Source organism: Paramisgurnus dabryanus, chromosome 6 (genome assembly GCF_030506205.2).
Source record: "Paramisgurnus dabryanus chromosome 6, PD_genome_1.1, whole genome shotgun sequence".
Classification (NCBI taxonomy): Eukaryota; Metazoa; Chordata; class Actinopteri; order Cypriniformes; family Cobitidae; genus Paramisgurnus; species Paramisgurnus dabryanus.
In genome coordinates, this window is record NC_133342.1 from 11,530,347 (window position 1) to 11,553,601 (window position 23,255).

At 38.4% G+C, this 23,255-nt stretch overlaps 1 protein-coding gene across 2 annotated transcripts in view; it reads right to left on the bottom strand.

Annotated features, from left to right (window-relative positions):
• Positions 1-1,554: 1,554 nt before the first annotated feature.
• tcf3a (transcription factor 3a) overlaps positions 1,555-23,255 on the bottom strand; it is a 36,172-nt gene continuing 14,471 nt past the window's right edge. The window contains exons 5-20 of one of the 2 annotated variants that reach the window (XM_065272556.2): positions 22,919-22,994; positions 19,139-19,173; positions 18,972-19,050; positions 18,092-18,150; positions 16,609-16,699; positions 11,572-11,666; positions 10,840-10,984; positions 10,662-10,720; positions 10,371-10,449; positions 10,174-10,244; positions 9,836-10,015; positions 9,625-9,718; positions 8,567-8,708; positions 5,380-5,609; positions 4,851-4,970; positions 1,555-3,613 (exon numbers count right to left, since the gene is read on the bottom strand). In XM_065272556.2, the coding sequence (XP_065128628.1) occupies positions 4,858-4,970; positions 5,380-5,609; positions 8,567-8,708; positions 9,625-9,718; positions 9,836-10,015; positions 10,174-10,244; positions 10,371-10,449; positions 10,662-10,720; positions 10,840-10,984; positions 11,572-11,666; positions 16,609-16,699; positions 18,092-18,150; positions 18,972-19,050; positions 19,139-19,173; positions 22,919-22,994 (1,548 nt within the window). In that variant the 3' untranslated portion in view covers positions 1,555-3,613; positions 4,851-4,857. Of the gene's footprint in view, positions 3,614-4,850; positions 4,971-5,379; positions 5,610-7,896; positions 8,139-8,566; positions 8,709-9,624; positions 9,719-9,835; positions 10,016-10,173; positions 10,245-10,370; positions 10,450-10,661; positions 10,721-10,839; positions 10,985-11,571; positions 11,667-16,608; positions 16,700-18,091; positions 18,151-18,971; positions 19,051-19,138; positions 19,174-22,918; positions 22,995-23,255 lie in introns of both variants that reach the window. The other variant, XM_065272555.2, reaches the window with a different exon arrangement.

The following is a 23,255-nucleotide window of genomic DNA, read 5'->3' on the forward strand; positions in this document are numbered from 1 at the left end:
AAAGGGGCCGGAATACTTATTAGACCAAGCGATTTTAGTGTTATGAAAGTAATGTGAAATATTTACCAATTAAATAAAAAAAATCTGATCTGACAGCAAACAGAAAATCATGTCCATCAGTTCTGTACCGGTGATCCATAACCCTTGGAGAGGCCACGAGATGACAAAATTAAGTTCAATCAAAACAATCTGACTTAACCAAGGACTTCTTACCCTTTACTTGTATTTTATATCTCCTGGTTTCACAGACAAGGCTTAAGGCTAGACTTAGACTAAAACACGTTTAAGATGTCTCATATGAAAAATAACTTGTACTTACAGATCTTAAAGGGGACATATTATAAAAACCTGACTTTTTCCATGTTAAAGTGCTACAATTTGTGAAAATGTGAAAAAGATTAACCCAGTAACTTAGTTTTGGTAAACCATTCTCTGCAAGCATGTGAAAAAATAGCTCATTGAAATTTGGCTCCCCTTGTGATGTCATAAGGGGATCTTATTATAATAATACCGCCCCTTAATCTGCACTATCCAATCACGACACTGACATTTAGTCCAGAGAGAGAAAATAATTGACAGCAGAATTATGTTTAAATTTCAACAAACCACCATTAAAGTGATCAGTGTTTGCTTCATCAACTCATTTGCATATTAAAGGACACACCCCAAAACACCACATTTTCCTCACACCTACAAAGTGGCAATTTCAACATGCTATAATAAATTATCTATATGATATGTTAAGCTAAAACTTCATATACACACTGAGGGGACATCAAAGATTTATTTAACATGGAGTCTTGAGAAATCTCCCCTTTAAATGTATTTTCTAGGGAATTTTATAAAAGCAACTTAAAAATCTTAATTTAACTAAGGCCTATTCCTGGCTTAAGTGAAACCTTGTCTCTGAAACCAGAAAATAAGAATAAACGGTTTGTGTCATTGAGAAGCACTGATCTAGTAGATCCTGCTCCTGGTGATCCACCGATCTGTACACATCTCTCTTATTAAAAGGGGACAGAGAATGAAAAAACATTTTTACCTTGTCTTTGTTGAATAATGGTAGTCTACCCGCATTCACAAACATACAAAAAGTGCTAGACATGCTAAACATCTCAGTCTCATAGAAATTCCTCTTTAAGAAAAGTCAGCCAGAAAACAGCCCAATCTGAAAAACTGATGCTTATGACATCACAGGCATCTAACTGCCCCTCCACTTAATTGGCTACATTTTTTGAGTGGCAGCAAAGTCAGCCAATCAGTAATGAGATTGCAAGTTGAGCCAGTAGGGGAAGCCAAATAGGTGCAAAACCACTGGTTTAAAATCCCCAACCCTAATAGAGATATCTGAGAGAGGTTTTTAGGAAGCTTCTAAGGCATTACAGACCCAAACAAAACATTTTTGTCTACACATCACAGAACAAGGATAAATACCCCGTTCAATCATTCTGTCACCTTTAACACATCAGATAAAGAGAGCTTCATAAAGTGTGTCAGGTGGATCAGGATGAAGACAACCAAAGATTTCTCTCAATGAATACAGACAAACAGATCAAAGCTTACAAAGAAAGTACTTTATTTGCTCAGAGGAGCAAGAATTCACTTAACATACATCTGAAATTCTGATGTCCCTCTTAATGTGAATTTATAAAATATTCTCAAGTGAAGCGTTTGAATAAAAACCCGACTGACTCCAGGATAAAACTGAACAGAAGAGATGCAGGCACGAGTACATAATCACTCTCCATCAGACTCCACACAACCTGAAGTCTGGAGAATGTTGAAGGCCACTCTCGCTCCTTAAAGACTTTTACATGTTTGCAATAAAACAAGATTACTTAAGTATGATCATCTTTTACTTGTAAAAGACCATGTTAGTACAATGAGGAAAACAAAACGATCTCTAGAGATAAACTTAAGTCCTGTGCTTCTTTTCATTGTGGAACGAAAACATGACGACCAATGAAACCTCCCTCCGTTGGCTGTTTTGGGCAGTATTGTGCACAGTGATTATTTACCTTATAAACAATAAGGAATATCTTTGTATAAGAACACAAAAATTGGCATCACTATTTTCTTATACAAGGAAAAAGACTAATCATTATTCCATGCTCTCCCGTTATAAAAAAAAAAAAAAAGAGATATCACAATTGCAACAGAAATTTGAAACAATTTGTTCCTGGCAAACTTTAGGCCTAGATTTTGCCATTTATCTAACATTTCAATCAACACAGATAATAACAAAAACACACAAACATTAAACAAAACTTTATATAAAAAAAAATAAGGTTTTACAACCCAAGGGTCGATCCCACAATCTACATTTCTCTACTTTGCGTAGAAACATTGACAAGAAATGGCAGCCAATTCAGCTATAGAGAAAATATTCCTATAGTGTAAAGATGAGAAAACACACAAACAAACAACGCTGACAGTTTTAGCAACAAACGGATAATAAATCTGTTAAAAATCAGTTTGTGTGCGAGCAGATCTCTGCTCCAGAGAAATCAAAGCACAGTTCAGTTCAGTTCAGTTTAGGTTCCGTTCATACATCTACTGAGAAACACAAGTAATAATACATTTGTGAAATGTTTAAAGTTCAGTCATAGCGTCTGTACGGAGAGCTCGTGTGGTTCTCTGCTTCAGTTTCTTATGAGATGAGAGAAAAGTAATAAACTTGTAAAGAAAGAGAAAGAAAGAATAGCTAAGTGTCATGCAACGCTTCTCAATACTAAAGAAGAAAAAGCACAAGGTCAGGGGTCGTGGCAGATAATAGGATGGAAGTCACAAACACAATGCAACATTTCACCCCTGAAATCAAAAGTATACACATTATAGATATATATATGTGTGTGAATTTATTAAGACCAGTGAGATTTTTTTCATCATTTCCTCCTCTAAAAAAAAAAAAAATCAACAGAGCTTCTAATGCTGTAGTGAGTTTCGTTTACTGTATTACTTACAGAAGATTAAACGTCTGAAATAAAATACTACCTGTTTTTAAATGAATTGAATGAATGAGAACCGAAGAGGAAACGTCTTCATGAGAGGAAAAAGTCTCAATAGTCCTACACAAACGTGAAAGCATTTCATTTCTCTCTTTAGATTTTGGGGTGAAATGTAAGCACCAGACGTTCCCGACAGGTTTCATTTATTCAGAAGTGACCGTCCGTTCGATTTCTACATCTTCAACACAAAGCCATAGAAAAGAAAGTGGACTTGAATACATGTTTTACAAAAAATGATTTGTGTTCCCTCAGCGGAGCTTGACCTTGTGTTTAATACAAAAGGTTGATGAGTTATGTGCTATATAACAGCACACTGTAATAGTTTGACTCAACAGCAGGTCATTCGTTCAATCCAACGCCGTTTTTTCTGTCTGATATCCAACAATGGTCCATGACATAGACTGCGTGTTTGAGAGTACATACTTACTTTAGAGCAACACGAGGCGCTCACGAAGTGTACTAAAAGACTGTGTTTGTGTGTGTATGTGAGAGTCTTCAACACATCTGTTTATAATATATAAATCAAGAATGTGTGTCTGTGTGTAGATACTGGATGTATAACAAGAAGATTAAGGCCACATCGACGGAGAGCTCATCATCAAGATCTGTGGAGTAAAGAAGAGAAAAATAAACTAAAGTACACGTTAAACCTGTAAAGCAGTTTTTATTGATTTAACCCATCTTAAAATATATCAATGAGATCTTCACAGGTCCACTTAGATCTAAAAAGGTCCTGACTCGAGCAGGTTTGGGTCTAAAAGTTTCTCTGGTAATATAAAATGAATGCATTTTCGGACCTGTAACGACCTAAACTATCTCTGTGTGCGCATCGAGTGCTTTTCCAACCCCTCCTCTGTTTACCAAGAGCGCTTGTGACATCGTATGGCTGATAGTAGGTTCATTTTCATTGAGACAGACCTGTCAATCAGTTTTAAATGCCACCGGGGTTTCTTTCTGTCTGACAGGTGCATGTGGAGCGTCAGTGCCATTTACATTTGGGTTTTTTTATGCCACTGGTTCAGGTCAGCCATGGCCCCATTTTGTCTGGTTTGTCTCTGGTCGGGGTGCATAGATAAAAAAATTATCTATGCACGTTGAATTAGTGTAAAAAGTGACTCAGGTTGGGTACATTTCTTTCAAACCGAGACCTCTAATGCACACCAGTAATGTTTTTTTGTAAGGTATGTTTGTAAAAAAAAATTAAAATGTCCCAATATAACTAAGCCCTAGTTCTGGTTAATCTAAACCACACCATTAAACTGTTCAACTGTTTGAATCATAAACCTACCCAATTAAAATCATTTCAAGTATATCGCTATCTGAAATATTGTCAAAGACGGCGTTACAGGGATGCAGGACGTATGACACAGCGTCTCGTTCCCTTCTCAGGGAACAACAGTTACATACGTAGCCAGAGACGTTTTCATGTGTCAAACACAACTATGCATTAAAGCATTTTTGTATGAATCAACATTCACATACAGAAGATAAAAGCATTTAAAGAGAACAGTTTAGCACGTGTGCTTAAAAAGTCTAGAATTTTTATGCTATTATCCTACACTACACAGTTATCAAGAATCAATAATATGGATTTTTTCCAGAAAACTTCTTGCATAAAATAGATTCAAGCACTTTCAATGACCTGAATCTATGAATGTATATTTTCAAAAACTTCCCAAGGCCTTGAATTTTCCCCCCCAGATTCACAAACTTTCAAGGATTTCAAGGACCCGTGGAAACCCTGCATGTGACGTCTACCCAAAGAATCTATAAAGTGAAAAGTCCGATTGAAAGGTTGCCAAGTGAGATCTTCTGAAAGCTCAAACATCCTGGACATCTCACCTGAATGTTACATATGGCTGTGTCCATCTCCACCCAGACCAGACAACATCTGAGGATCTCCTGTGACCTTCTCCTCCTCTCTCCTCTTCAGACACGCAGCCTTTGGGTTCAGATTACGCTCTGAACACAACAAAGATGAAAAGCAGACGTGAAACAATGTCCTATTCGTGTCTGTTTAGACTACAGCAGAAAGCGTAAAAAGACAATCACATTAACATAACAACACGTAAGAGAGAGATGTTCTTCAATCAATATCCTTCGATACCCAAAGTCATTTGCACTCATGATAAAATATGATTGGTTGTTGGCAATAAGGATGTTGATCCAGGAACACAACATACTTCAAATGACATAAAGCAAGATGAAAGAAGAAGGAGATGAATGAAGCGAAGCAAGAACGCAGAGAGAAGCAGACAAGACGATCAGATGAGACATCAGCAGCAGCAGCAGCGGCAGCGTGAGTCACGTGTGTCTGGTGATTTTTGGCAGGAAGGTGTTTGTGTGTGTCGAGGGGCGGAGTTCATCATACCTCGCACCTGTCTCTCCAGGCCCAGGATGACCTGCACGGCCTGCTGGAGGATTATGAGTTTGGTCTGAGCTTTGTCGCTCTTCAGGTGCAGCTGACACATGCGGCCGAGCTCCCTGAACGCCTCGTTAATGTCCCGCACCCGTACCCTCTCCCGCGCGTTATTGGCCATGCGGCGTTCCCGCTCACGCTGTTCCTTCTCTTCCACCGTGAGGCACTCCTCCGAAACACTGCTGCCAGAGGCGACCAGGCGCTCGTTAATAACGTTAACTTAGAAAAGACCTCTGAACTGCAGTTTATTACAGGGTCCCACACCTTTACCATACATTTACACATCACAAAGAAAAACATTCAGTACTACATTCAGCCAATTTCAGTACTACGGACAATTCTACACGTATGTTTTTTACTGACTACTCGGCAAATAATCTCTAAATGTGGTTCAGTGAGAAATAAATGCTGCCTATGAGAACGGCTCATTTCAAACCAAAGGCCAGACTGTGAACGAATAACGACGAGGACTGATGAAGAGGATCCAGCAGAGATGTGGAGAGGAGAGCGCCATCATCATCATCATCATCCGATCCTGAGCACCAAAACAAACATGGCTCTTTGCATTCTAACTACACGTCGTGGAGCGTTTATAATCTCTCAGAGGGTCAGTGGATTTTGGGGAGACCCGTGGGAACTGCCACAGAGCGAGAGAGAGATAGAGAGAGAGCGAGAGATATAAGACGAGAGGACAGCGAGATGAGACGCGCCATCTGCCAAGAACCGTACAGACACACACACACTGCCACTGAGACAGCCGGAGGACAGAAGACAGGATGAGGTGAATGCGACGTCTCATCGTAAACGCATCCCCCGCTCCAGAGATGCATTTATACAACATGAGACTAAAACCACTGCGACCATCTGCAAAGAAAAGTGCTGAAGAAGAGGTGGAGATGGTGAAAGAAAACAACCGAGGGTTAAAAACACGGCCGGCGGCTCGGGACATGCAAGCAGCGCTCAGATTATTATCAGATATGAAGCGAGTGTTAGCAGAAACGAGCAAGAACACGAGTCCATCTCCGTGTGAAAAGCCTGTGGAGAAAGAGAGGAACGTTCACAGACAAACAGAGATGTTAGAGAGATGAAGAGTATGAAGACACAGATGAAGCAGATAGAGATGATGAAGAAGATCATTACAATCTCAGACACACAGTTACCGTATGAGTGAATCTCACTACTGAAAGTTCAAAACATTTCCATTCGTGAGATTCACCCAATCTTTTAAGTTTAACTAGCGAGATGAACGTGAAGCTGCGGGAAATGGCAGACAGAAACACACGCAAACCATGACAAAATGTGCAGACAGTCCCACAATCACCCTAAACAGGCACCTGATTGGACCGTGGGGAGGTTGGAGGTCACCTAAACATGATGAACCCGACACAGGTCAGGTCCTGATCAATAATCTGATACAACCTAACGCCTCAAGAGTTAAAAGGGCTGGAAAGTTTCTGCCCCATTTCCATGGGAACTTAATCTGGGAAATTTTGGAAATATTCCAAATTGGAAACTTAAAGGGACACTTCACCCATTTGCATTAATCTTTGTATAGTTAGAACCCCAGTCATGTTTTTGAATGGTCATGCATCATTTTCTCAGTTGCCGCTGAGACGGGAGAAATACAGATTTCAGTGTTGCACTTCCTTCTTTCAATGATGTAAAAATCATCATTTTGCATCATTGAAAGAAGGAAGTCCAATATCTTTGTTGAGGGGGTGAGACTACAAACACCTCTTTTCTCGGTCAAATAGGCACCAAATTCGAAATGTATGTAACATTTCGACTTCAAATATGACACACTTTCAATAAAGATGAATGTTTCTACTGGTGAAATGCTCCTTTAACAGGAATTAATTGGAATTATTTGGACATTTATATAAACTCTATCATATACAAAAATAAATAAACATTTGGTTATAAGCAGACACGCATGCAAGGTCATTTAAATTTGAAATAATTCTGATACTTGAGCTCATCAGGCTGCAGATTTATCATCATATTAAAATGATTTCTGAAGGATTTTTGATCAAATGAATGCAGGCTTGATGAAAACCTCAAACATTTCCTTTAAAAAACATGAAAAATAGTAATGTGTGCAAACTTTTAGGTGAAACAGTGCTTACATTTAGATATCTGATTAACTGACTTTAAGAAATGATCTGTGTATGTTATGAATGAATGTAAGTAGATGCAGGGGGTGTGGCCTCACTTCAGTGAACTGTGTGCATGTGACACGGGAGAAATTCAACTTCAATTGCATTAAATCTTAGTTCCCTGTTATAGGCAACTCTGCAATGTTTTCAAATTCCCATTAATTCCCATGGAAAGTTTCCAGCCTTGAAAATTCCCAGATTTTAGCAAGCCTAAGCGCCTCCTCTCACCCCTCGACCCAATCAGGAGACCTGACCCACAGACAGATCTCCACAGTGTCCGCTCACTGATCTCAGGTCAGCCCCACACACTGACCTCGCACTTGCTGTTCCAGGTTGAGTATAACGTTTACGGCCTGGTGCAGGATGAGCAGTTTGGTCTGCGGTTTCTCATTGGTCAGGTGCAGCTGACACATGCGGCCCAACTCTTTGAAGGCCTCGTTGATGTCGCGCACGCGCAAACGCTCGCGAGCGTTATTGGCCACGCGGCGCTCTTTCTCCCGCTCCGCCTTCACCTCCACCGGCAAATCCTCGTCATCTTCGTCATCCTCGTCTTGACTTGACGGATCAGAGGAACACAGGGGTTACAGCAAAACAACCGGTACAGGGATGAACGTGTGTTTTCCCATCATGACATGTTTGGGGCGAACGAGAAGATATACGTGTGTGATGTGAGGGGAACTAATGTTTATTGTGTTGTTGTGTGTGTGTGTGTGCATGTTAAAATGTGTAGTTGTACATCCGCGTGTCAGCAATATTTATTCAAATGCTATAAATTGAATAGAAATATAACTATCTATTTTGTGACACATAAAACGACTCAATGACTGAGTGACCTGCACCGTTTGTCAGCTAAATAATTTCACGGTTATACTTTACAGTTTTACAATTAAAATCTTTAACGCAAGGATTATCTCTCTATTAATCACCGTCATGTTACTGTGGGACCCTGAGAGTAAATGTCAAGTGTTCGGATCGGCCGGTACCTTGTTCTCGTGCGGCTCTTTCCATCTTTCTTCTCATCCTCTGATTTGTCTGCATTGGACATGTTCTCATCATCTTCTTTATCTTCTCGCTTTATATCTGAGCTGGAGGCGTGAGAGGAGCGAGAAAGAGCACCAGAGAGACCTGACAGACACAGAAAACACCGTTTACTAACTTATATTTTATGTTCTCTAGAATTTTTTTTATGATTTGTTGAAATCTGACAAAAAAAATGACAGAGCTACACGTGTTTGATAAAGTTGATCAAGTCAGCAAAGTCAATTCTGGGAAAAATTGAGTTAAAGATTTTTTTTTAAGGTTCAAAAGCAAAATCAGTGAATCCATACCTTAAAATCAGAGTAAAACTAATAGATTTAACACAAAGGGTCAAAAATAATATCTACAGGGAAAATATATGTTGAACTTTTTTTTTCTTTTATTGTTTGATTGACATTGAGACAGAAAGCTTTAATATATATATATATATATATATATATATATATATATATATATATATATATATATATATATATATATATATATATATATATATATATATATATATATACACATACATTGGGGTCATGCACTTGCTGTGTCTGTGTGTAAGCGCTTCAGATGTGTCAGTCAGCGTGAGAAACATTTGTTTTTATGTCTCTTTATTGTTTTATTGTTTCTTTATCCCTCTAAATAACTTTTACACGAATCAAGTCCTGCACTTTATTTTCTGATTCCTGCATGTTTTAAAACCAAAATATCAGACGCTCATGTGGATTGAATTAGATGAAGCATTTAGGACGATACATCTCTCACAAATAAATATTAATTTAGAAGTTTAATGACTATTTAGATTGAGCATTGAATTTGCTAGACGAGGGATTTATTTTTATGAAAACCTCAATTTCTCAAAATTAGACAGTGTGCATTGAGACTCATTTTGCCAGCACGGTTCACATACTTAATATTCTGTTTGGTGCAGAAACTAAAGCACATTTACACAAAAATTCCCAAAATGCTTTTGTTAAATATAGCAATAAAAATAATTATGATAGTCACTGACTGGTAAAGCCATCAGATTGGGATGTGGGCGGAGCCTGATGAGAGGCGTGGTGTCCCTGCAGTAAACCTGCGCCATCATCGCTGTGATTCGACATCTGGACATCAAAGAGAAGAGTTAACTTTATTATACAAAGGGCAGACAATAAGAAATGTACAATAATAGCATGCACTCTTTGTCTCGTACTACAGTAAGACAGCAAATTTAAACTCACCATGCCCTGCAGCCGACTGCTGAGGCCAAAAGCCTGACTGAGGGAACCCAGAGCCGTCACACCATGACCAGAGACCGCCGCGCTTAATAAACTCTGCATATCTGCGGCCAGACCCTGTCCACCCACCGCATGATTCATCATCACATTCAAGGCTTCACCCAGACGATCGTCAAGCTTACTCTGCAGAGAAACCAAATGATCGACATCACTCATCAATTAACACACAAAAACAAAACCTCTGACAGCAGTCATGAAAAATCATGCTGTAGTGTTCACGTCTATATGAATTTTACTGTTTAAAAACAGATGTTTTGTGCATGTGCTGATACAACACATACCTGCAGTGCCGCCTCATAACCAGGTGATGGCGCTGTTTGAGAAGAACCTTTGGGCCACTGAGATGCTGAGGCTGTGGACACAAACACAAAGCTCAATAAGATCTTAGTGTGTGTGTGTGTGTGTGTGTGTAGATATGTGTTGACATTATCACACAACAGATGGCACCACAGAGTCATTCACAGAGAGAGAAACCCACCGACAACATTTGAAGGAGATCCCACAGGAGGGGAAGGAGTGGAAGGAAAGCTGTTTCCATTATTGTCAGAGGAATAGATCTAAAAATATAAAAACAAGTCGTTCAGTAACATACATGTAATTTACTGAATGATTGAACATAATAAAAAAAAAAGAAAGAGAAGAAAAAACAATGTTTAAAGAACCACAGCAGATATTCTGAATATCAGATATTACATTGAAAAATAATCCAACCAATAGTTAAGTTAAACTGGGTGTAAATTATAAACAACACTGAATGTTTTATTCTCACCGAAGCCAGCGCTTTTCCGATCTCAGCACCCGAGCTGCCTGCGTTTCCGGCTCTGCTCGCTGTAAAGAAGGAGAGAGAAACACGTGCGTTTACGATAAACTACACAGCAGGTCACGGCAATAAAGTCGACCGCCCGTCTCGCTCTGGTCTGTGGTGAAGTCAGGGTGGAAATTCTTACCCATGATGCTCTCCGTTCCGTTTATGGGCGGCGTGTGGTTGGGAACTCCGTATCCAGCAGATGCCGCGTGGAAGTTTGTGGATAGATTGACGTCACTACCGTGTAGCTGGTAGTTCTGCGGGGACAGGGGCAAAGGTTGCCTCTTCTGTGGTCAACACAAACACATGCGGTCAAATTTATTTACAAATTAACCACAAACATATTTATCAGCCAATCAAATCACTGAAATCCCCTGACTCATCATCACTGAAGTACTTTCCACATAGAGGTTTGGCATAATGAACTATTTGAGGTCTGTGGCTCATCAAATAGAAAAAAGTGATTGAGAGTATAAATGTTCAAGTAATGACATCAGGAGCGGTTTTTAACCAACCCAACCTCACAAAACATGATCAGTGAAAGGGTTTAATGACTTACAGGGCAGAAGTATTAAACATAACAGCAGTGTCATTTTAAAGACGTGAGCACTTTAAATTCAAATGGATTTGATTGGCTGTCAATGGTTTATTGTTTATGATGCGTTGTTCTGTCATGCTTGTAAATGATCTTATACACACAGAATGCTTTCTGTGAATGTTACGGCACTGTTACTACTGTAGGTCCTCTTTACAGGAGCCATCCCAGAACATTAACATTCACACAGAAGCCTCTCTGACAAATTTACAGAAATTTTCTGGAGATCAATATGCTGTGTGATTGGAGTTAAACTGTGATGATAAATCTCAGACTCACCTGTGTGTTAATAAAGGGTGCAGACGGAGCCATGTGAGGAGAGTTATTCATAACAGGTGAATATCCAGATTGTCCCCAGTGTTCTGGAATCCCATCTGTTAACATAAAGACGATGTGAGAAACTTTAACCAATACAACTACTCATCTTAAATTAAACTGAGAACATAAAACTAAAAATATGTTGTGTTACACCTTTTAACAATGCACATTAAAACATTGATCAAATATATAAATATGCATTTATAAGAATAATGCATGAAAGAACAATAAGAATGTGAATAAATAAATAAATGTGCACGCACATGGACAGACAAACGTGTGTGCACGCGCACTAGGCCTGGAACAATTAGTCGACATTGTGCCAACAAATATCCTTGTTGTCGAGTAGTCGTTTGATTTCATGAACCTTATGCAAGTGTCTGAAATGTTGCGATTGGACCGCAGTGACGCTGTAGCACTAAAGTGTAATGCAGCACTTACAAATTTACGATAGAAAATGAAAACACAGCGCAAATGGTGGGGTGCAAACAAATCAGAACGAAAGTTTCACAAAACTTCAAACCAAGAATGCTGTCGTGTTTAATACATAAAAGACAGAACTTGCATTTCACTGAAGCACAATGTTTAGAGAGGAAATATCCGGGGCAAGAGGAGCTGTTGAGAGGTAACTTAAGGGTTCTCTAGCTGGAACTACATAACTAACTTAGCGCTAAATCTCTATTAGATGAATGCAGTACCACTAATAGTAATAATATTAACAGTAATAATAATGTTTATAATAAGGGTTCATGAATCATAATGAACTTCTTTATATCTTTGGCTGAACTAATGCGCAGTTAATGAATGTAAGTTACGAATCATAAACTAATGAGTCATCATTAAGTCAAACATGACATTTTTACTTGTTAGTTAATGTATTAATAAACAATGAATTATGTGTTATGAGTCTTATTTAGTTAATGATGACTCTTTATTAGTTTATGATTTGTACATGCCTTAAAGGTGGGGTGCATGATCTGTGAAAGCCAATGTTGTTTTTTGAAATCACCTAAACAAACACGACCCTACCCCGATAAAATCTGGAGCATCTTTTGATAGACCCGCCCCACACAAATGCAACCCACGCAACGATGTCACGCCCCTTACTGCTGATTGGCTACAAGTGTGTTTTTGTAGTCAGCGCGACTCCCTTTTCCAAAGTCAGGGCTCGAAATTGCGACTGTTTTGGTCGCATATGCGACCAAAATTTAATCTGTGCGACCTGTACAGACCCTCCAGGTCGCCCCATTGTGGCACAGACTAATTCCCTATTAGCTCCTTTATCTCAGTATGTGGACTATTTCATCAAACCTTATGTACAGGCCTTACCTGCCTACATTAGGGACTCAACTGACTTTATCAACAAGATTTCTGAATTACATGATTTACCTGAGAATGCTCTGTTACTGACTTTGGACATCACTAGTCTATATACCAACATCTCACATGAGAAGGGACTAGATGCCCTGAAGTATTATCTTTCTACACGGAGTGATGTTACACCTCCGACTGATTTTTTGATCGATATGGCTAAATATGTTCTGAAATATAACTATTTTAGCTTTGATAAAGACTATTATCTTCAGATAAGTGGTACAGCTATGGGTTCGATTTTTGCCCCCAATTACGCTAATTTGTTTGTGGGTCATTTTGAACATTGTTTTGTGTGTAATCCTGAAAAAAATCCATATTTTTCTCAGATCTTGAAATGGTACAGATATATTGATGATGTGTTTTGTATTTTTTTGGGCAATCAAAATGATGTTAGTAAATTTGTGTCTATCTTGAACAGCTTTATCGAGGATTTGGAATTCACTTGTGAGATCAATGACACAAAAGTACATTTTCTTGATATGTGGGTCTTGAAAAATGATGGGAAATTGATTACGACTCTATACACAAAAGACACTGATCGCAACACATTACTTTTAGCCAACAGCTTTCACCCTATCGCTTTGAAAAAGGGCCTTCCAAAAAGTCAATTCTTCAGACTAAGAAGAATTTGCCATTCTGACACTGATTTCATAGAGAAGGCTTTAATTATGAAAAATAAATTCTTAGATCGGGGATATCCCTCTAAATGGATTGACGAAGCTTTTAATGTAACTCTCCTTAAGACACGCTCTGAGTTGTTAAAAAAGAAGACCAAATTATCTAAAAAACATTCTTTCACTTTCATTACTACCCATTCTTCTCAATCTCATCTGATTAGATCGATCCTCAAAAAACATTGGCACCTTTTGTCTTCCGATTCAGAATTAAGTGCCATTTTTCAAGATCCCCCATTGATTGTATTTAGAAGGGCTAGGAACTTAAAAGATTGTCTTGTACATGCTCAATTTCAGAAGAATACTCCGAGTCCTTCACAGAGATTAATCAGCCCTTTACCTAATGGAAATTATCGCTGTGGAAATTGTGCACAATGTAACAACACCTTCAAAACTTCTTTTTTTAGTCATCCTAGAACCGGAAAAAAGTTTGACATTAAGTCAGTAATCACTTGTGTCTCTACACACGTGATTTATTTGATACGCTGTCCTTGTGGTTTGGGATATGTGGGAAAAACAACACGTCAACTTAAGCTAAGAATTAGTGAACACAAAAGTTCAATCAGAAGAAAGGATATGAATTACCCGGTAGCGACCCATTTTAATGCACTTAATCATGATGTTTCCTCACTACGCTTTTGTGGAATTGAAAAGGTGAAAATGCCACCTAGAGGTGGTGATATTGATTTACTATTACTGAGACGTGAACTCTATTGGATCGATACTCTTCAAACTTTATCACCTTTAGGGTTAAATGATGAAGCACTTTTTAATGTGATGCTTTGAATTGTGTATTAGACTTACATATGAGTTGTGTATCGGGTTACATATATTAAATGATATCATGAGATTATTGAATTGAGATGTAATCATGTGACTATTTTGAATGATGCACCTATCATGTGATTTGTTTTTCTACATTGTGATTGGACATTTGTCCATTTATATTTGATGATGTTTGTAACAATTGCAGTTGCCTGATGAAGATCAGTTGATCGAAACGTTGCAACGCAACTTTCATTAAATACATTTTTTCAGCAAGCAGATAGTGTGCGGGAATTGTTCTTTGTACATTTTGAGACTTTTTGTCGTCTTATCCTACGCACCTATCTATTGACTTCAGGTGTGCGACGCTAATTTGTTTGAATCTGTGCGACCTTAAAATATATTTGAGAGCATTCGTGCGACTGCCTATTTTGTTGTGGTGTGACTTGATTTAGATTGTGTATGCTGTGTGCTGTTCCAGGTTCAGCATTCTCTCCAACATTACATAACCAATCAAATTTCACCTTTAAGTTCTTGCGTTTAATGAAGAGCGCAGATTGGCTAATATGAATGTCAATCATTCCTTGTTGCCATGCTACGTTCTTACGCAAAGCGCGAAAATGTGAAAAAACGAACCGCGAGCATGAAGAGATTGAGAACGAGGCGACTACAGCCAATGTTACTACTGTGTTAATTCATAACGACGGTCCGGATTTAAATGCAACTTCACCACCGGAAAATAAGGCTTAACGTTAAACCTTTCGGAGAGAGGCTTAAAGATTACGAGTGGCTCCGCTATGAAATGACTCGATGTTACTGTGTACTGTTTACTGTAAATCCTGTGAAACGGAGGTTGCAGGTAAAACGGCGTTGGTGGCAGAATCCATACATTTTAAGCGCGAGACCGTGCTTAAACATGGCGAAAGTGCCCAAAACACAAGAATTGTCGTGACAAATGTGTTCATTATTGATGGAGACACCGACCTGTCTATCAACTAGTGTTTGATGATGTGTGCGCATCCTGCTTGAGGGACATCCGACAGACATCCTTGTATTCCATGATAAGGTGGAACACGACAATGCTGATGGTATGTTTTTAAAAACATTGCCTATTTAGTAGTAATATCATCCTGGTAATGCAGTTATCAATACCAATATATATTAGCCTTCAATATTAGGATCACTTTTGTAATGTCACCATCAAATCAAACAGTGTTTTACGTGTTTGCTAGATTTTCTATTGTAATCATATTTGTGTTTCCTGTAATTGTTAAATTATTATTGCTGCTATATTATTTAAACAGCATCTGGGTATTATTTTAGTAATCTATGCAGCAAAAAAGACCAAATTTCAAATCTTGGCCATAGGATGTGTAAAGCCCAGTTGTGGTGTTTAATTTTTAATAAAATAAAATCTATTAACTTATACATTGTAGTTGTGGTGCTTCATAATTTTTGGATGAGTGCGCCTAATTTTTTGCTGGTGCTCCTAACTCTTTAAAGTTGGGAGCACCAGTGCTACCAAATAAAAAAGTTAATTTTGAGCCCTGAAAGTGTTTTTACAGAAATCGTTAACTCCGCATTACTTCATATTTATGTAAGAATTCATTTATATTAGTTCATTATGATTCATGAACCCTTATTATAAAGTGTTACCAATATAATTACAGTAATCTGATGATTTATTTTTCATAGAATAAAGCCTGATCGAGTTTAGGAGTCAGGATAGTGATAGTAAATAGTGTTATTATTATTAGTAACGCTTTTAGATCTTATAGTCTGTTTTAGAAAAGTTCTTAATACTGCTGACAAGAGATGCTTGTGTTAAAAAAAAATGTAGTCTGTAATGCTGCTTAGTTTTTATTTATTTATTTTCTATTGAAAGAGAACAAAATAATTAAACAACGCTTAGAAAGCATTTGTGTGTAATTTGAGTTTGACAGAAATCTGAAAACTTAAGAGAATTAACTATTTCAAATGCTGAAGTGATTTTCTTTTTTTTTATTAGTTTGAATGTGTATAACTTAATGTTTAAACTAATTGAAAAAGCTAAATAATCATTCAAAACGTACTGATTAGTTGTCGAAAACAATAGATGATTAGTCGATTAATTAATTCTAATAATCAATAGATTAATCGATTCTAAAATAATTGTTTGTTGCAGCCCTAACGCACACATACACACCTTGCATGTAAATGGTGGGTGTGTAAAGGTTTCCAGGTTTGGATCCAGGGTATCCGCTGTTGTCCTGGTTATAGTTGTCACCCTGATAGACCTGACAGGCAAAACAAAGAACGAATGACCATCAGTGTGGGACAAGTAGAGGAAAATCACTAAATCTCAACTTGACGTTCAGAGGTTGTGCTTCTGTCAAACTGAACACAACAAACCGAAACAGAGGGGTGAAAAATAACCAAACAAAACATTTCACAAAAACGAATCAAGTGAGATTTATGAAACTAAGTGCATAAGATGGTATAAGAAGAGGAAAATAAACAAACAGGAGAAAGATTCATTCCCAATTACAAAGCCATCTGCCTGTTCCTGGAGATCAGCCAACACCACAGACAGCTGGAAACACAGCGAAGAAGACAGACAGAGGAAATAGAAAAGAAAAGAGAAAAGATGAAGATGTCCATGATGACAGGAACACAACACGAGTGACTAATGTAGATGATCTGATGAAGAAGCACCTCAACATCGCTCGTATGGATATATGAATATCATCTCATCTCCATACATTGACTCATCCCTCCTTTAAAACAAAGGACTTTTTTATTTTACTTTATTGTTGGGGTTAAATTCATTACGTCTGGTCATGTGATCTGCGGTATCATCCACGTCTCTAGCACAAACGCTGCCATACGCATTCATTTCATGGGAAACACAATTCAATTACACATGAGATGAGCTATATGTACGTCTATATCTATAGATGTGCAGCCTATATTCTACTCTGTAACCCAAAGACATCAAGTAGACCAGAGACTGTTGCCAATGGCAACGACCCGAAACCTGTGAGGTTAACACATACAGAGATGTGCAAGGGCAAGTTAAAGCCAACAGTGTGTGTGTGTGTGTGTGTGTGTGTGTGTGTGTGTGTGTGTCAGGGGAGGGTGTGTTTAATTGCATGCATGTGTATGCATGAATGCACGACTGCATGCAGAGGAAACACTACCATAAATGGAGGAAAGAATCGTTGCACGTATAGAAGCTACATCTGAATTAGCACACAGTATGTATGTAGGGGAAATGTTATTTGTTGAGGGCCGTTCACACTGTGGACAACAACGTGAACTATACAAATATCATTTAAAAAACGTTTTTTATTTTATATAAAATAGCAGAGGTCACACCAGAACTATTACGATACAAGGAACCATATCATAGGGATCACGTTTATGCCAACCATTGACATGTCAATCAAAACTATTAGACTTTAAAGTGCTTTTGGTTATAGACGCTGTACATGCAGCAAGAACGGCAACTTTACACGTTTAATGACATGTAAACAACTGTAAAAGTATTCATTAAAGGAAATGTAAAAAATATTAGTTTGTGCCAATAAAGGTAAATGATTTGTACTGCAGTGTGCAAGTGAATAGTTAACGTTTTGGTTATCATTAAAGTGTGAACAGACTGACGCCAGATCAGTCCAAACACTCACCGATGACACTGACGACGGCAGGCCAGGAGGAACCTTACGAATCTTTTTAGGAGGTGGATCTGAAATGAGAAACATTATTTTAAAGCCACTCAGATGAAAGTTTATTAATGGTTTATTCACTGAACAACACCAATGATGATCTAAGCAAACAAACACATGAGGATGGGCACTCCTCGGGCATGTAATATTGTCAAGTAGCTTTAATACCACAGATTTTTTGCAGAATATTATAAAAATACCTTGTTGTATTTGCCATGTTATCTTTATATTTGAAAGTCTTCTGGTATTATTTTTGTCTTTTATAATCAAGACAAAACTGAATTTACTCTATAGTGCAGAATTTCATGAACTAAATGAAAATGAATATTTTTTAAAAGCCACAATAACTTATTTGTGAATACCAGTTTGCAATGGTAGTATTAACCGTGGCACGAAACACGGGATTACACACGTCAACTATAATCATTGATTCTCAATAGAGGAAACCATGTCAAAGAGACCATCTGAGACCCTAAAGTCTTCAAAATAACCTAAGAAATTAACATTTAAATGCAGAGGCCCTAATGTTTTAATGACTCATGAACAGTTTTTTATCCCTTTTTAATTTGTACTGTGTTAATTTAATGGCACTACTTTGTCTGAGGAAAAGATTAAATGTTGGATTTTACCATGAATTCAGTAAGCATTACCCACATGTACTTTTGGATGCAAACCATTAATAAGCTGTTGTTAAAATGTATAATACGTTTAATCGTTCTGATTACTTGCATTTAATTTATTAATTTACAGAATCCAGAAAAAAATAAGAGTGATTTGATAGAACCCTACATAAAACATGACAGCACATATCAAACCCACAGCCAACATCAGCTCATCTCACCTATGGCGGAGTCCGGCAACCTCCTGCGGTTATACATATCTGAACCAGAGACGCCGATATCACCCGACAGCAGCTGTGACTAAAACAACACGTGACACAGATCAGACCGACTACAGGATAAAACCCACAATTAGTCAACAACTTATTAAAGGCAGCGTTTAAATTACCTGTGTGCCAAACGGGTAACCTCGGTCAGATTTACCTGTAACACACATCAGACACGCATGTAAGTGGTGGTGGTTAATATCAACTAAAATATATATGATAGGAGCACAGCATGATGATGCAGAGCAATGACATGATGTCAAAACAACCATGTAGGTGTGTTAGTATACAGAGCCAAATCAAATATATTGAGCTGGAGGTGAAGGCCAGATTGTGATGTTTAGTGTGCTCAGGTCGCTCGGGCGAATGAGCTCTGCTCTTTATGGGTTTAAGACGAGACACATTAGAAACGTCTATCTGGAAAGCTGGGGAACTCTGGCAGGAGATTAACCCTCCATCTTCTGTCACAGAAATCCCTATGTGACCTAAAGCGGCTCAGGACAGCAGGATATCTCATGTGTGCTTAAAGTTCACAGGCTGATGAGCAGTAGAAATGGGGTCAGATTAAGGCTGGGCGGTCCGATAGAATACAATGTGCCACTTTAAAGATGTGACAACAAATACATATTCTGCTCAGTTTACACCAGCTTTAAAAATAATGAAGAGAAATCAACACCAGACATTACCATCAAGTCCAAACAAACAGATAAGAGGAAGAACATTTTATTAATAAAGACAATTCATTAAATCATACAAAAATATCTCCGTATGTTAGATAACAAACACACATATAGCAACTATAATAACTATAGAAAATTATATTCTTAACTCTTTCCCTGCCAGTGTTTTTAAAAACAGTTGCTAGCCAGCGCCAGCATTTTTTATGATTTTCACAAAAGTTTAATGCCTTCCAGAAAATGTTCTTCTTTAAATATATAAACATACAATATATCAAATGAAAGAACAGACCAAATGTATAAGTTTGGTAAGAGGGGCACTCCGCCAATACCCACCAGTTCTGTTTTTGTTGCAGAGCGGCTGCGTGCTAAAGTGACGAGGACCCACGAGGTCTAGCAAATTTACGTGATGATCGCGCGATACCTAGTTCTGTCTCTGCTCATTATGCCGTTGAATTATGACGTTTTTACAAACCAGCCCAGATTACAACACTAGGGGTGGCACGGTTCATGAAAAAAATCCGAACCGTTCGGTTCACTTGTCTCGGTTCGGACCGCGTGTGTGTCGCACGGTTCAAGGCACGCGCAATGTAGCCTCATGCCCTGTATGTGACCTCAGATAGCGTGTTTCCCTTTCGCGCAAAAGAAGACTGGTTTGGAGTATAAGTACTGCAGGTTATGTTACTTATAGAAATGGCAAGTGGGAGAGAAAAGGAAGTTTGCCCGCAGTTGGAGGATGCGCCAGCGTCGTATAAGTTTGGTGTGTGGAAATTTTTTTTAATTTCATGTTACTTATGATGACAGCGGAAATAAAACAATAGATTGAACTGCAGTCTATGGGTTGAATGTGCTCGAACAGCCACAGGAGATCGCCTTCTCTCCGACCATTTATCTAATCTGTTTTACGTCTTTTCGTATTCAGCGCTATTTTTAGCCTTTCATTGATAAAACTAAAGCGGCTGATTTCCGTGTAGTTTCATTTTGCTAGCGTGTGAAAGTTGCGCGATCTTATTTCAGAAATTTCCCCTCAAAGTAATCAGGACAGAAGTGGTCAAAAGTGGACAAAATAGACGGATTTAAATATTACAGGTGTAAACGTCATGTTTCTCTCTCGTCCACATATACTCTCAGTATTAAAGCAGCCTCTCAGTGATAAACCTAAGAGCTACACTGAAGTTGGCATTTTAATAAATGCAAGTTATCTTTGTGTGCTAAAAATGCACATAAAGTTCATGTAGATGGCAATACACATTCTCTTTTTTGCCAAATAAATGAAAAGCATGTTGAAATCATCAATGTCTTCCCTCTTGCTCTATCAAAATCTCATCTGGCTTTCCTCAGAGATGGTCCCAATAATGTGCTTAAAGTCAAATTCAGTTTGTGCATGATTTCATGATATAACTTTTTTTAATACTGTATTCTAAATTATGGATAATTAATACATTAATAAGATAATACATTTCTGAAGTGTTAAAAATTAAAAGACAAAAATAACAACAAGAACCGTACTGAACCGAGAACCGTGACCATAGAACCGTGATACGAACCGAACCGAGGGTTTTGTGAACCGTGCCACCCCTACACAACACGAGATCTCGCGTAGACAGAGCAGTACATCAAATCCATCCAAAATTCAAAAAATAAGGCGGCTGCTAAAACATTTATTAATGACTTTATTTGTGTGTTTTTGTAATGTTTGTATTGCAAAGATTTAATAAAAAAAACACGAGTTCTTGCGAATTCAGGTATGATCACGCGACAAAGTCATGGCTCCGCCCTGCGGAGCTGTCCCGCATCCGTCAAAAATAGAAGCTCTGCGTATTTGTGGCGGAGGGCTGCAGATGGCCGGAGCTGTGACGGATTCGGAGCGCAGTCAGTGGAAATACACACATTGACTTGAATGGAAACTAGGGGTGGCACGGTTCACAAAACCCTCGGTTCGGTTCGTATCACGGTTCTATGTTCACGGTTCACGGTTCAGTACGGTTCTTGTTGTTATTTTTTCTTTAAATTTTTAACACTCCAGAAATGTATTATCTTATTAATGTATTAATTATCCATAATTTAGAATACAGTATTAAAAAAAGTTATATCATGTAATCATGCACAAACTGAATTTGACTTTAAGCACATTATTGGGACCATCTCTGAGGAAAGCCAGATGAGATTTTTAAAGAGCAAGAGGGAAGACATTGATGATTTCAACATGCTTTTCATTTAATTGGGAAAAAAGAGAATGTGTATTGCCATCTACATAAAATTTATGTGCATTTTTAGCACACAAAGATAACTTGCATTTATTAAAATGCCAACTTCAGTGTAGCTCTTAGATTTATCACTGAGAGGCTGCTTTAATACTGAGAGTATATGTGGACGAGAGAGAAACATGACCTTTGCACCTGTAATATTAAAATCTCTTTAAGTCTCTTTTGTTCACTTTTGACCACTTCTGATTACGTTGAGGGGCAATTTCTGAAATAAGATCGCGCAACTTTCACACGCTAGCAAAATGAAACTACGCGGAAATCAGCCGTTTTAATTTTATCAATGAAAGGCTAAAAATAGCGCTGAATACGAAAAGACGTAAAACATTGTTGTCAGTACCTCAGATTAGATAAATGGTCGAAGAGAAGGCGATCTCCTGTGGCTGCTGGAGCATATTCAACCCATAGACTGCAGTTCTATCCATTGTTTTATTTCCGCTGTCATCATAAGTAACATGAAATAAAAATATGTTTCCACACACCAAACTTATACGACGCTGGCGCATTCTCCAACTGCGGGCAGACTTCCTTTTCTCTCCCACTTGCCATTTCTACACGTAACATAACCTGCAGTACTTATACTCCAAACCAGTCACCTCTTCTTTCGCGCGAAAGGGAAACACGCTATCTGAGGTCACATACAGGGCATGAGACTACATTGCGCATGCCATGAACCGTTGAACCGTGCGGTACACACGCGCTCCGAACCGAGACAAGCGAACCGAACGGTTCGGATTTTTTTCATGGACCGTGCCACCCCTAATGGAAACCAATTGACTCCGCAGCCGTTCCACAGCGGATCCGCAGTCAGTGGAAATTGGGGGACAGACACACACACACACACACACACACACACACACACACACACACACACACACACACACACACAAACACACACACACAAACACACACACACAAACACACACACACACACACACACACACAGACTGGGTTCACTTACCGTCAATGCCTAAACCATACAACGAAGAAGCCGCCAGACCATCGGGTTCAGGATAATGGGTGCTCTCTCCATACGCCTAAAACACAAACATAAGCAATAAAACACATGTGAGATCCACAGACGTGCATTAAAAAAAACTGTGACATTAATTTAACACAAGTTTAAAATGCTATAAGATCAGGTAAAACAACAGGCAAGTTGATAACCTGCGTGTTAAATACAGACTTATAATAGATGAATACACACAACATGAAACTCTAACAACACATGATGACCTCACACATTTAATCTGAGTGACAGGTGAGAGATGAACTCAAGATAAGAGAAGGAAGATCAA